Raw genomic sequence first — 13864 nt, 5'->3', positions numbered from 1 at the left:
TTTCATCCAACCACATTAATAAACTGTTCACACTACTTCCCTTTTTGTCACAGTGAAGGTGGCTGCATTCCAGAGAGAATATCACTGTGTGAAGACAAAGATCCTTTCCAGAATCTCATTTGAATCTTAGAATAAACATAGGTTTAGTTTCACATTACTGCTAATTGTAACAGTGTTTCCCTTTCTATCCGAATATATATGAGCAAAAGCAAGAAAAACATGTTTCCTCCGGCCTCTCTTTGAATTATTTGATTGGCTTTCTACTTCATTAGGTCAGCTAATTTCGTTTTGCCTCTAATGTCACACCACGCATATACTTCCATTACAGGAAGCTTCAGCCGTAAGATATATTAATGGTTCTATGGCTTTGTAGCATGCGGTTAGGCATGTTTGTTGTTACTGTTGACCCTACCATACTTCAAAGACGTTCGTGTTCTTGGCACAAATCCACAAAGGGACTTAGGGGCTGTAACGCTCAGCATTGCAGCATCCAGATTTTAGCTGCTTAGCCACCCAGTGGACTCCACGAACCCTGGATTAGGCATGGGGAAAGAGAGTTGTCTAAGAATGGGATCCACCAGTGAAGCCAGCACTTCAGATGGGGAGCAACCTAAGACAGCCAATAGCAAATGCTGAGGAGAGGGATGTGTCCTCCTAAACCCCATCCCCATGCCTAAGAAATTAGGTACCTAAGTTTGAGCTGGAGGGAGGTGCCTATTTTCTCTTGAGATACAGAGCAGTGAACCCTCTCCTGGAGTCTGGTGCCTAAGCTGTGTCTTGCAAGAGCAGCAGAGGCAATACTTAACTCCATACAAATTAGCTGGTTGCGGGGGGTGGGAAGAGGCAGTGGGGGGAGGGCTTCCTTATAACCTTTATTCCAGTGGTAAGGCCACTCACCTGCGATGCGGGCACCCCAGTTCAATTCCCCCCTCTGCCTGATGAGGAGAAAGGATTTCAGTTTGGGTTTCCTACCTTCCTGGTGGGTGCCCTAGCCACGAGACTAATGAGTCAGTCTCCGTCTCTCTCTGGCTCAGTGCATGTTTGTTTATTAATGGAACAGCTTCAACAGGAGTGAGAGAAGCCCACTTCAGAATATCCCATAGTTCCACATCCTGGATGAGTGCCTTAACCATTGTATTAAGTCCTATTCTATCCACCCCCCCCCCCCCCCACACACACACACACCACCATCATCACCAGGGCGGCTCCAGCTTTTTTGCTGCCCCAAGCGGCGAAGCGGGGGCGTGGTGGGGAAGATAAAGCCGCGATCAGCGGCAGCTCTACCACGCCGCTTCATTCTGTGGTGGCAATTCGCACGGTGGGTCCTTCCCTCTGAGAGGGACGGACGGACCCGCTGCCAAATTGCCACCAAAGACCCAGACGTGCCGCCCCTTTCCATTGGCCGCCCCAAGTACCTGCTTCCTTCGCTGGTGCCTGGAGCCGGCCCTGATCATCACCCCATTTTGTCTGGAGTTATGCATGTTCTGAGAACACCTATTGGGTGAGGCCCCACAGGCGAGATAGGCAGGGCAATGTCTAGTATCACCTACTTTGAGGATCCTGCTGGGGCTTAGGCCTCAGCCATCAGAACAAAGGCAGCAGTGCACATACCCAGAGGCAGAAACCCTAAGCACCTCAGGAACTTTAACAGCAGAAATGTAGACAACTCCATGGTTAGGAGACACCCTACAGGGCTTTTGAGGATCACGGTGGATTTGGGCCTTTGTCTTCTTGTTTTTGTAATCAGAGGCTTGGGGACCTCAGTGCAAGGTTTATCTGCATTTTTCTTAACCTCATCCCCTGAGTGCAGGCTAACAGTTTCATAACTTTGCAGTTCTGTAAATGATTCCCAAGGATCTCAGAGCACTTCACAGGCATTAATGAATGAAGATGCATACCTGTGAGGTAGTAAGCATTGTCCCCATTTTACGTAGGCAGAAACAGGGCACAAACAACCTGAATGACTTACCCAGGGTCAAACAGAAAGCTAGTGGCAGAGCCAGGAATGAAACCCACATTTCCTGACTTCCAGTTTAGATTGTGAGTCCCCTCTCATAGGGAACATCAAGCCTGGTATATGGTTAGCACAGGGATCGGCAACCTTTGGCACGCGGCCCATCAGGGAAATCCGCTGGCGGGCCAGTACGTTTGTTTACCTGCAGCGTCCGCAGGTTTGGCTGATTGCGGCTCCCACTGGCCGCAGTTCGCCGTTCCAGGCCAATGGGGGCTGCAGGAAGCGGCATGGGCCAAGGGATGTGCTGGCTGCCACTTCCCGCAGCCCCCATTGGCCTGGAACGGTGAACTGTGGCCAGTTGGAGCTGCGATCAGCCAAACCTGCGGACGCTGTAGGTAAACAAACCGTCCTGGCCTGCCAGCGGATTTCGCTGATGGGCCGCGTACCAAAGATTGCCGATCCCTGGGTTAGCATTTCCAGATATGCAATATTAATATGACTTGGGGGGCATGGATCAGCATTCACATCGCACTCCCCATTGGCAGACGGCCCAGACCAAGGAAGCTAATGATCCAACCAGCAGACCAAATTTGGTGATGAATCCTGGTCACATTCTACCTGAGGCACACTGCACATATGCTAAGAAGAAGAATATGGACTTGCTTGTATGTTTAGAAATACCATGGATGACATGGTCAAAGAGTTTATTAACAGTGAAATGTAAATAAAGTCTGATGCTAGTTTTGATGTGTATGCATAAGAAAGCTAGTACAAGGGTACGTCTTCACTACCCGCCAGATCGGTGGGTAGTAATTGATCTATCGGGGATCAATGTATCCCGTCTCATCTAGATGCGATAAATCGATCCCCGAACACTCTCCCCATCGACTCCGGAACTCCACCAGGGCCCAGGTGGAAGCGGAGTCGACAGGGGAGCCGCAGCCATCGATCCCGCGCCGTGAGGACGCGAGGTAAGTTGATCTAAGATACGTCGACTTCAGCTACGCTATTCCCGTAGCTGAAGTTGTGTATCTTAGGTCGATCCCCCCCCCCCAGTGTAGACCAGCCCCAAGGAAGGATATGTAGACTTGGATAAACAATGTCAGCTAACATCCTTTATGCCACAAGGATAAAGGCACCTGCCACAAAATCTCAACACCATATGTAGTGGCTATGTGGCGTATGTAACATGTGATCTGATGTGTGTGTGTGTGCTGAGACCAAAACTAAGATTTAAATCTCATGATTTGTATAGCAGTGGCAAAAGCAGAGAGCAAATATGCATACACTAGCTTGTTCCTAAGGTCTTATGAAGAAATGAACGTGTTGAAAGACAGATAGTGCAAGGATCTAAAATGAAAACAAATCCATCCACATTGTCCTTGCAAATATATCTTTGATAGGAAGAGTACTTGGAAATGTTTTTTCTCTTCCATTTGCTGAAATCACATGAAAATTCTGTACTGCATACATTGAGTTTAGTGGGAGAAAAAGCAGTTTATCATTTCAAACAAAAAGATTTGCTGAGGATAAAGACTCTTGTAAAATTGTAATCAGCTATAAAAACTGATAGTTTGCAAATCAAGAGACCGCTGAGTGTAGAGAATAATTTTCCTTTGTTCCTATGCTCTGGAAAACATCAGCATAACTCATAATAATGTGTTCCTTGAATACAGTTTCCATAGGTAGTTGGATCTTCAGCTCAATTATGAGGCTCCTCTAGGAGAATTTGCCAGCAGTGGAGACATGTTTTGAACAATGCAATGTTTTGTTATGTGGCATTTAACTGAAAAGAGAGAGGGCTGCAAATCCCTTTCATTTGTGAACTGAAAGAATTAAAACATCTGAGGAATGATTAATCCATTAATTAAAATAATCACTAAAGCACGCATATACTGTAGCAGCAATGTATTGCTTTGGGGCTTGATTTGGTCATCCTTATTCATAGTGACTTGCACCTTATTCCTGTGAGCTCTTCTACAGAATTGAATGGGTCTACTCACAACGTAAGATGGCATGAGTAAGGATGGCAGAATCAGGCCCTTTGCAGACAAGTCTATTTACCTAATCTCTCTATTGCATGAGTCCTGTTCCTTTACAACTTTGTTTAATGTAATGGCATTTTTATGTTGCCTTTGGCTGCAGACATAGTATGATTTTGGAGATATATATTCACAAAGGGAAATGGCAAACTATAGTCCACATATTCCAAAGTCTTAAGCTGATATCTTTGCAAGTCTAAGAACAAATGTGCTTACCTGGACAGTACTAATTTGTAGCAAGGACAATAGAAGTGCAGTCTGTAGTTTACCGGGTATCATAAGACTTGCCTGTATAATGAATTATGATAAGACAAGAGAAAGGCAATAAAAGTTAAAATGGAGGCAGAGGAAGCAAGGTGTGGGGAGAAAGCAGGAGTAGATGCTCTCTATTTTGAAGGTGAGAGAGTAATGTGATTCCCTTATTAACCATTCTGAGAAAGATGTGCAGCAGGCCATAATTTCAAATTAAGCCAGTTTTAGCATAGTACATTGATTCAGTGCCTAGGATACCTAGTGGCTACATTTGGCAATGTAAATCTATTCTAGTCTCAGGCTGCTAATAAAGTACGTGAATGCCTTGAATCCAAGTAGCAACGTGAAAAAATAGGGAGCTCCAAGTAACCTCTGCTTTGTTAATTAGTACCCCGTTCATAGAGGGCTTGAACATGTACCCTTGAAATCAGTGAGAGTTTTTTTGTTAACTTAAATGGGAACTGGATCTATCCCAGAATGATACAGTACAATGACACGTAACCAATCTACACAGCTTTTGTGAGTGGTAACTAAATAATATTCATAAAGTGCTATGAACGTGTTAAAGAATGATTGCTTGAGACAGCACCACTAGATTTAGGGTAAAATTTTCCCGTGCACCTCAATGACTTAGGAGTCTAAGTCCCATTTTCAAAAGTGACTTAAGCCCAGATTTTTAAAGGTATTTCAGTGTTTCTTTGCTCACTGTTTCAACATTTAACTGACTTGTGAGCAAAAGTCTTGTTTTCAGAAGTGAGGTAACAAAGACCTTAAATCCCATTGACTTTCAGTGAAACTCAGGCTTCTAAAGGGCAGATTTTCAAAGGCATTTAGGCACCTGACAAAGAAGATTGGTGCCTAGTGGGATTTTCAAAATGCTTGGGTGCCAGTTAACAGGTGCTTTTGAAAGTCCGAGTAGGCAACTATCTGCATGGAGGCTAAATACCTTAGAAAATCTAGCCCTTTGGAATTAAAACAAATCCCATTGACTGTCAGTGGGACTTAGGCTCCATAAATGCTTTTGAAAATGGGAGTTAAGCTCCTAAATCACTTTGGCTCTTTTGAAAATGTTACCCTTTGTGTGTCTCCATGAAACAAACACTGCACTCCAGGTCTTCATAAAAGTTCAGTGTCCCCACGTGTGAAATACATAGAATCAGAGAACTTTAAAGGGTTTGTCGAAAGCTACAGAGGGAATTGATATCAGGACTGGGGTGGGAGCTCAGGAGTTTCTGGCTCGCAGCCTACTGATGATGCCAGTAAATCTCAGCTTTGTTAAGTGCCTTCATCTAACCTTAAGGCTTCACAGTAAACAAAAAAAATCCAGCAATTGCCAATCCAAAATAAAATCTTAAATCATCAGTCATGCTTGAAGATCCCTATCACAACAGTGTCCTTTGAGCAGTCAAAAGTTAAAAGGCCATTTGAGCAGGAAATGTGCTAAAAAAAACCCATGATAATTTATAATATATTATAAAATATGTATCTTTCCTATCCTATGGCTTGATCCTGCACCCACTGAAGCCAATGGGAGCTTTGCCATTGACTTTAATGGGAGGAGGATTAAGTCAAAATGCCAATAAATCCATTTGTTTAGGAATTGCACCCTTCTAATGTTAATTGACTAAAACGAAGCTTGCTTTTTATAGTAGCCTCTACACACAGCTCTCTTGAAATACGAAATCTAATCAATCTGGTTTTTATATCTCTAGACAGACTATGATTAGTAGACTTGGCAGGGTCAGAAACTAAGCTTGTCAGTCTGGTTAAAAGTACTTGTGGTTTGTGTTACTTATTGCCATAGATGACAGGGCACTAATGGTGCATTGTGCTTTTTTTATGAATAGGAAATAAAACGAATCTAAATATCTAATGCATAGGTAGACTCTAAAGACATTCCTTTGTTGTAAATTCTGGAGTGGCTTTTTTCTTCATTGCCTCAAGTCACTTGAACAGTCTTTTTCAAATCCATAAAAACAGACTTGAAGCCTTGCTGTCATGTCTGACTCCATTCAAAAGATTACCCAGAGGTGCTAACTCAATACCTATTGTAGGTACCCAGTAGGCAAGGGAGAGAGAATGGAATCTTCTCTCACTAGTTATGCTCATCAAAAAGAAGCTTTAAGGAACATGTTGTTGGACTTAATAACTAGAACTACCCCCAGACAGATACCAAGCACCCTCGCAAGCTGTAGATAAGGTTCATTTGGTAGCATTTCTTTCTATACCAGCTGTTAGATGAAGGTACTTTTAGCATCCCGGGGCCTATGCATTCTACAGAATTGTGCGTCTTTAAACTGTTACTTCATTGATTCCCAAAATTTCCTAACTGAAAAACTGACAGAAATTTGACCATTTCATTGGTTATTGCCTTACAAATTCTATCAACAGCTGAGCATTAGCAATGAATTAATTTTGACACGTTTTTGAAATGTTAACTACACAAGTCTTTGCACCTGATATGCCCAAGATTCTCAGACTCATAGAACTGGAACATTTTCATCTACTGATTTTCAAGCCAGCGACCTCCAATATCTTATGTCCCTTATTTGGGAGATGACTGCAAACATTCTGTTGATTCAAATCAGTATAATGAAATGTGGAGCAGTCTGTGTTTGATCTCCTCTGTATTGTCAAGATGTGACTAGAAAAAACAGTGAGCATGAGTAAGAGAATCTTGATCCTTCTCTTCTCCATACCAAACTGATAGCCCAACCCTTATGATTGACAGTTTTGTTTGTTATAGGGCCTGCAGTACTATATAATAAAGTACTAAGGGACAAACTTTGCTCTTGTTTCTCTTTGGAGCACTGTGACGAGAGCTGCAATGGCCTAGTGATGGTGCTCTTGTGCATTCTGGATGCACAGGGCAGATACAAGCAGCATTCCTGTATACCAGTACTTTTGCTTTCTGGAAAAAGGTGCAGTGTGCACTTCTGTGATTAAGAACAGCCATTGAACATTGCCAAATCTCCTAGTTTACACCCCTTTGGGAGTGTTAGTGTCAGGAATCTGGCAATGGGTACTGTACACTGTAGGGTTTTACACAGACTCTGTTTAGATTGCTTCATCTAAATTACTGTATATGCAGTTTCCTGTTGGCAGATAATATAATATTCTTCCCTTTATAGAAGAAATTTCCCTTTTCACATTACAACTTTCTATCCTCCTGAGAATGTGGGGGAGAAAGGGAATTCTTGTTCTGGGACACATTATATTGTACAATCATCTGCTATTATCCTTCAATCTTCTGGTCTGTTCTTTTCACCTCCTCGCATTTTCCTATGTTCTGTGTCCTTCAGTAAATGGTAAGAGAAGATGCTGTTTCTTCCAAATGAGCATCCCTTCTTGCTCTTCCCTGAGCTCTCTGCAACCCCCTCTGCAAGTGCTACTTCAGACTTTGAAACATAACCAGTAAAAATAGAATTTCACATCCCCTCCAAAGAAATACTCTCTCAAATCTGGTGAGAAGGGGGCTTAGTTCTTTGCTATGCTGCAGGAACTAGATCTTAGGTGTAAGATCAAGCCATAAAAACCTTTTCCTTTTCCCCACTGTAAGAAAACATGATCTGTAAACTGGGGGAGTTATCTTTGGCAGTGTAACAGACTCGTGGTGCTTGTTATGTGGCTTTCTGATAAGGCTATTGAAGCTATACTCACAAATGCTGAAGTCATAAACACTACAAAGACTCTTATCTCCACAGGTTGGTAATGGGATATGGAACTTTTCACTTCTAGGCTGCTGGAGTGAATCTGACATAGGTTACCAGGGAATGAAAGTTTTGACCTTTTCAGTGGCCTACCTAAAAGGTAGTGGTCTTGGTCCAGTTCCTAATGGACAGACGGACGGACGGACGGACACACACACACACACCAGTGATTTCAATGGTAGTTAAGCACCTAACCTGCTTAGGTGCTTTCAAAAATCCCTGTAGGTATCTATCTATAGATGCCTGAATACCTTTGAATATCTGGTCCATCACAATTAAAATTGGGAATTTCAACTGAAAGACCAAAGATTTAATGGACCTAATATCTTTACAATTATTTTTGCAGTTTTTGATTAATCGCCTCTTTAAGTCAGGACTGAGGTACATTGGTTGAACAATCCAGATGAATGGTATCCATGGTTCACCTATTGTCTCCATTCAAAAGTAACTATTTGCCAACAATTTTCACACAGTGTGGTGTATGAAATACCACAGTATTTCTTTATATTCAAAAATAGGAGATATCTGTGGAAATTGTATGGTAATGGTGAGCAAATATATAATTTTAAATGGCTTTCATTTGTTGTAAGTAGAGGACTTAAGACTTCAGTTCTGTAATTCTGTTACCCTGGCAACTTTCACAAGCATTAAATTGAAATGTATTTAAATAGTAACAGTAAGAATAGTACACTGAAGAAAAACAAACTTAAAAACACTTATGAATTATTTTAAAATATTTAAACATACCAGAGTAGATAGTTAAAAAATGGTTAATGGGTAATATTAAGGTTTGTTGAATTGAGCAATGATCGCAACATGACTGAAAATCAATTAACTTGTTTGAAATTGTAATATAATTAGTAGTTCTGCCAATCAGTACACAAATGCTTCCTGCAAGAAATTGTCAATTTTTGGATACCTTCCAACTAAATAAATAATTTATACCTATCCTACTTGCTCAGAATCATATGTAGTAAATATTTAAGCTATTTTATTGTTATGCATTCTTAATCATTAAAAATATTGAATAGCTGGGTGCCTTTTGTTGAATAAGTGCAGGCAGAGAATCCAGTTCTGCTCCCACCAATTTCAGTGCAATGTTTCCAGTTTATATTAGAGAGCAAGATCGTTAGGCCCTGAGCCAGCAAAGCATTTAAGCACATGCTTAACTTTAAGCACATGAGTAATCCCCTTATGTCCCAATCCGACTCCCATTGAAGCTGATGGGAGTCTTTCCAATAATTTCAGTCGGAGTTGGTTTAAGGCCTTAATGAACAAAATCAAAGGTGATTTGACTACAAAATCAGATACAAGGATAACCTCCTGAATTTAATTTTGGAGCATTTTGTTTTGATTCAGTCAACGGAATACAGTAATGATTTTTCTACACTGCAACCTTAACTCTAGTTTACAATGGAAAAGAGAGTGTTGTTTATTTCACAATCCTTTGGATCAGGCTTTTTATACAACAGAAATCGAAGTCAGTGGATTACAAAGCACAAAGAGAGATGACAATTGACCAGTTAGTTTTAAGTCACCAATTTCTTATTTCCACAGTGCCACCAGTGATTCGTGTATATCCTGAAACTCAGGCACAGGAACCTGGTGTATCCGCAAGTCTCAAATGTCACGCTGAAGGCATTCCTAATCCCAGAATTACCTGGCTAAAAAATGGCATTGATATCATGCCAAAATTATCCAAACAACTAACACTCTTAGGTAAGTACAGAATTCTGGGAAATTTATGTACTGTTAAAAAAAAGGAGTTAAATGGTTTATGTTGCACCTAAAAATAGATGTTTTTCTTTTGCTGTCACAAAAGTATGAAAATTATGTTCCATGACTCTGTTCTTTTTTTCTATCTCTTTCTCCAGTGTTTTTTCCATAAAGTACAATGTTGCTTGGTATAAATGATAACAGCATTCTATTAAAACACCGTGTACCTGATACTCCACTGCTTTGCTCATGGTTTAAATCAGGAACAATCAGAAAGGCAATATAGTACATTCACTTTGTATAGATGTAAATGACTATACGAGATGCAAATCTACTGAGAATCAGGCTCTGACTCATGTGTCTCCCTTTTCAGATTAACATCTGCAAATGAAATTATTTCTCATTGCTAATTTTAGACCCTCATTTTCAAAAGCTAACAGAGGGCAGGATCATGTGTAAATTGTACTTGCAATACAAATATAAGGAAACGAGACCTCACCTAGCACAGTTAAAAGGGTTTTTTAAATGATAGTGCATTATAGGAGAACAACACAATAGGTGGGATTGTGTAGAAAACATTAATACCCTCTACTAAAATGGTGAAAAATCAGGTTTTCATTGATTTGATGAAAAAAATTGTGTAGTATTTGTATGATTTTGTGCCAAAAAAAGGCAATTTTACAAATTTTTACTCGAGGCAAATAAGTGAGATGTTGCAATTCTGCTTGGATGTGGAAATTCACTTTATTTCTTTGTGGGAAGTCTGTATTTGACACTAGGAAAAGAAAACACTTCCATCCTCTAGCAATACGCAAATTCCTCAAAATCTCAGTTTAAACATGGAAAATATTCAGAGATAAAAACTTGTCACTTTGCAAGCCTATAACAAGCCTCTTTAGGAAGCTAAGGCATTTGAACAGCTATGTTACAGCAGTGAGGAACAGTTTATGGATGTCTTTGTTGCAGCAAATGGAAGTGAACTTCATATCAGTAGTGTTCGATATGAAGACACCGGTGCCTACACATGCATTGCTAAAAATGAAGTGGGAGTGGATGAGGACATATCTTCTCTCTTCATCGAAGATTCAGCCAGAAAGACTCGTAAGCTTAATTTTTCCTTTATCTTTTTAGGAACCCACTATTTATTTTTGTTCTAATGCTATGTGGTTTATCTGAAGTTACCACTTCCCCTCTTTGGTTTTAATCACTGTGTACGGTGCGGGCAGGAGAGAGAGAGAGAAGGGGGTGGCCAGGGCTACAGCAGGGGCGCTGCCACGCGGCCCCTCCCGCTGCGCCGCCTCCTGCCGCTTGCCGCGAGGGCTCCGCTCCGGTCAGCAGAGAGGGAAGGAAGAGGACTGCCCTGCAGGGCGCTCTGGTTCTCCGCGCCGCCGCCCCCTACAGGGCGGCCGGAGCGGAACAAAAAAAAAAAAAAAAGCGGCCGTGCCGCCCTAGGATTGGGCAGAATGCCGCCTCGAACAATCTGCCGCCCCAAGCACCAGCTTGCTCAGCTGGTGCCTGGAGCCGGCCCTGGTGATTACAGAACTGGGCTCTAGTTTGAGAAGATATCACATGAAGTATGATAGAAGACTTACTGTATCACCTTGTTGAGGATCTTTTGTGTGTTAGGGTTGTGTTGAGATATGGGCATAGATAGCTTTTCTACATTGCTAATATTTTTGGATGTAAAAGAATACAACCCAGAGATTTCTTCTAATGACTGCCTCATTTTAAAAATGAAATTTCATTGTTCTGTTTGTACAGACTTTTCCTTTTTCAAGACAAATAATACTCAAAATAGCCAAATATTGGATGCCTAGAATAGTGATCTGTGAAACTATTTTAACTTTAAGGGATGTCATCAGTTCAGATTGCTTGAATTTTTTAGTGTACCTGTATCACATTGAAAAGAATCAAAACAGTTTTAAAAATATTAAGATTATTTTCCATAACAAAGACAAATATTTTGCCATCCAAATCTTAGCCACTGTCTTCTGAAGAGCTGATTGGTTGCCACTTTGGAGTAACTCTCCAGAGTGCTTCTGCATATGATGCTTCTAAAGGTTCTGCAGATTGTACATGCGTGGGTTGATATTTTAGGGCTATGTGTAAACAGGATTCTGCTGCTTAGGTCACCTCCCAAAAATACACCACATTCTGAATTAGATGTTAACAATAGATACACACAGTCATGGCAATACTTGGTTCATTAAATAGAATTGTGTATTCTTGCAAATATCTGTCACTTTCACTTGAACCCTCGGGCAAGGGAAATTATACTATGGTGAGAAATAATTTGAAATATTACAAACCAAAATTCAAGTAATATACCTAAGGATGTTGTTTGAATCCTAAATGAAAATATAGTGTTGTTGCGTAACATTTCCAGAGGAAATACTGGAAAGCATTTCGTTGGTATAACTGTCTGTTCTAGGCTTCAGAAAGATATTATATTTGCTTAATGAAAATGTATGGGAAATCGCTGTCTGTACTGTACCTACAGTTACATTCAGGAGAATATTCTGTACATCAAGGCTTGATCCTGCAGTCTTGGTACAGGCAAAACTCTCATTCATTGTAATGGGAATTTTATCAGTGCAAGGACTGCAGGACTCTCCCACAAGGAGACGTTTGACTTTGGAAATGTCTTTTTTTCCTGATGTTTTATTCAAATTAAATACTTTGCCTGGATGAATGCTATGAAGTTTTTACAAATTAAGCAACTCACTTAAAATCACAGTGTTAATTCAGTTAACTGCTACAATGAAAATTTTGACATTGTATGTTTTTTTCTTTTCTTGATTATTTTCTGATGCTGCAGTTGCAAACATACTGTGGCGAGAGGAAGGTACTGCAGTAAAGTTGTTTTGTTGTAGTGATAATGTGCTTGTCTGCTTCAATAATTCCATAATGGGCCATTCTCCACTGACTTGCCACTAACTTTATCAGCTCTCACGGCTTTCAGATTAAATATCAGACCAGCAGTCCAAAAGCCACCCTTCATATAATAGATGTCACTTTCGTGATGTAAATCCTGTACATATTCCCTTAGATTTTTTTTCTATAAAATTATAGATGATCATAATATATTTGAAATTGTTGATTTGGCACAAACAATCACTAATGCAATTTAATGTCAGATTCTTAGCAAATATCAATAGCTTAACAGAATTTCCAGAACAACTATGATCTCAACTTACTGCAAATGAACAAATGTAGATATAAATATAAGTTCCATTTTTAAACATGTGGATCATGCTGTTCTTTGCCTGTTCTTTAAGAGTATGTACAAATGTTTATTATGTAAACCACACACACACTGCTTGTGTTCATATGTGTTGGGTGAAACAATAGTTATTGCTCCCTCCAATCCTTTAAATAGATGTGGGGCACAGGATGCCTCATTTCTTCTTGTTTTAATTGGCAATTAAGAACTCTAATCCGATCAGATTTATAGTGTGTCCTGCACAAGGTCAAAATTTCTGTAACTTGAAGGCTAAATTAGAGAAAAAGCATCCTAAGTAGCTAATGGACTCAAACTCCGTCAGGAGACACTTGTGGCCAACATTTGATTTGATTTTGTGTGTGCATATACTGTAGTTATGTGCAAAAATGGGTATTAAGATATCTAGATACCGATTTGCACATGCAATGGCAGTAAATGAATATGCAAAAATATCTAAACAGTTGTGCTCCAATTGGATATTTTACAGTTCATCCACTTGCATATGTACAAGCATATATTATCCAACTGCATGCACAAATGTGGACATTTGGGCACTTTTGGGGTCTTGCATGTGTGCCTCCAAGCCACTGGAAAAATTGGCCCCTGGACTGTAAAACACCCACTAAAAAGATGTGACTGTTTTGGGTGTTTTTTTTTAAAGTCCAGTCACAAGCTGGTGTTGGATTGGGTGCAGGCTTAACTTGTGCATCTTCCACACCTACTAGCATTATGGATCAAGTCTTCACCAGTGAATAAATTGTTCTTGAGCAACCTCCTTAATGTATCTGGCACAAGCATCCTTTCCTTCTGCCATCAGGCAAAGCATATATTTCCATCCTACTAGTTGAGAGTACAAGGACCATTTCACACCCGGTCCTCTACACTATGCAAAGAGAGGCTCTTATTGCCTCACTTGGCTTAGGGCTATTCGTTTTGCTTTGGCTTTGCCCTGAGGATTTTAGAGGCA

General features: G+C 40.5%; 1 protein-coding gene across 1 annotated transcript in view; it reads left to right on the top strand.

Annotated features, from left to right (window-relative positions):
* FSTL4 (follistatin like 4) overlaps positions 1-13864 on the top strand; it is a 494923-nt gene that overhangs the window by 451385 nt on the left and 29674 nt on the right. Inside the window, exons 8-10 of the mRNA XM_065409767.1 lie at positions 9516-9677; positions 10641-10775; positions 12493-12519. Of these exons, the coding sequence (XP_065265839.1) occupies positions 9516-9677; positions 10641-10775; positions 12493-12519 (324 nt within the window). The remainder of the gene's footprint in view (positions 1-9515; positions 9678-10640; positions 10776-12492; positions 12520-13864) is intronic.

This window comes from Emys orbicularis, chromosome 8 (genome assembly GCF_028017835.1).
Source record: "Emys orbicularis isolate rEmyOrb1 chromosome 8, rEmyOrb1.hap1, whole genome shotgun sequence".
In the NCBI taxonomy this organism is placed as follows: Eukaryota; Metazoa; Chordata; order Testudines; family Emydidae; genus Emys; species Emys orbicularis.
The sequence above is the reverse complement of the archived record's forward strand: the minus strand, read 5'-3'. Positions and strand labels throughout refer to the sequence as shown.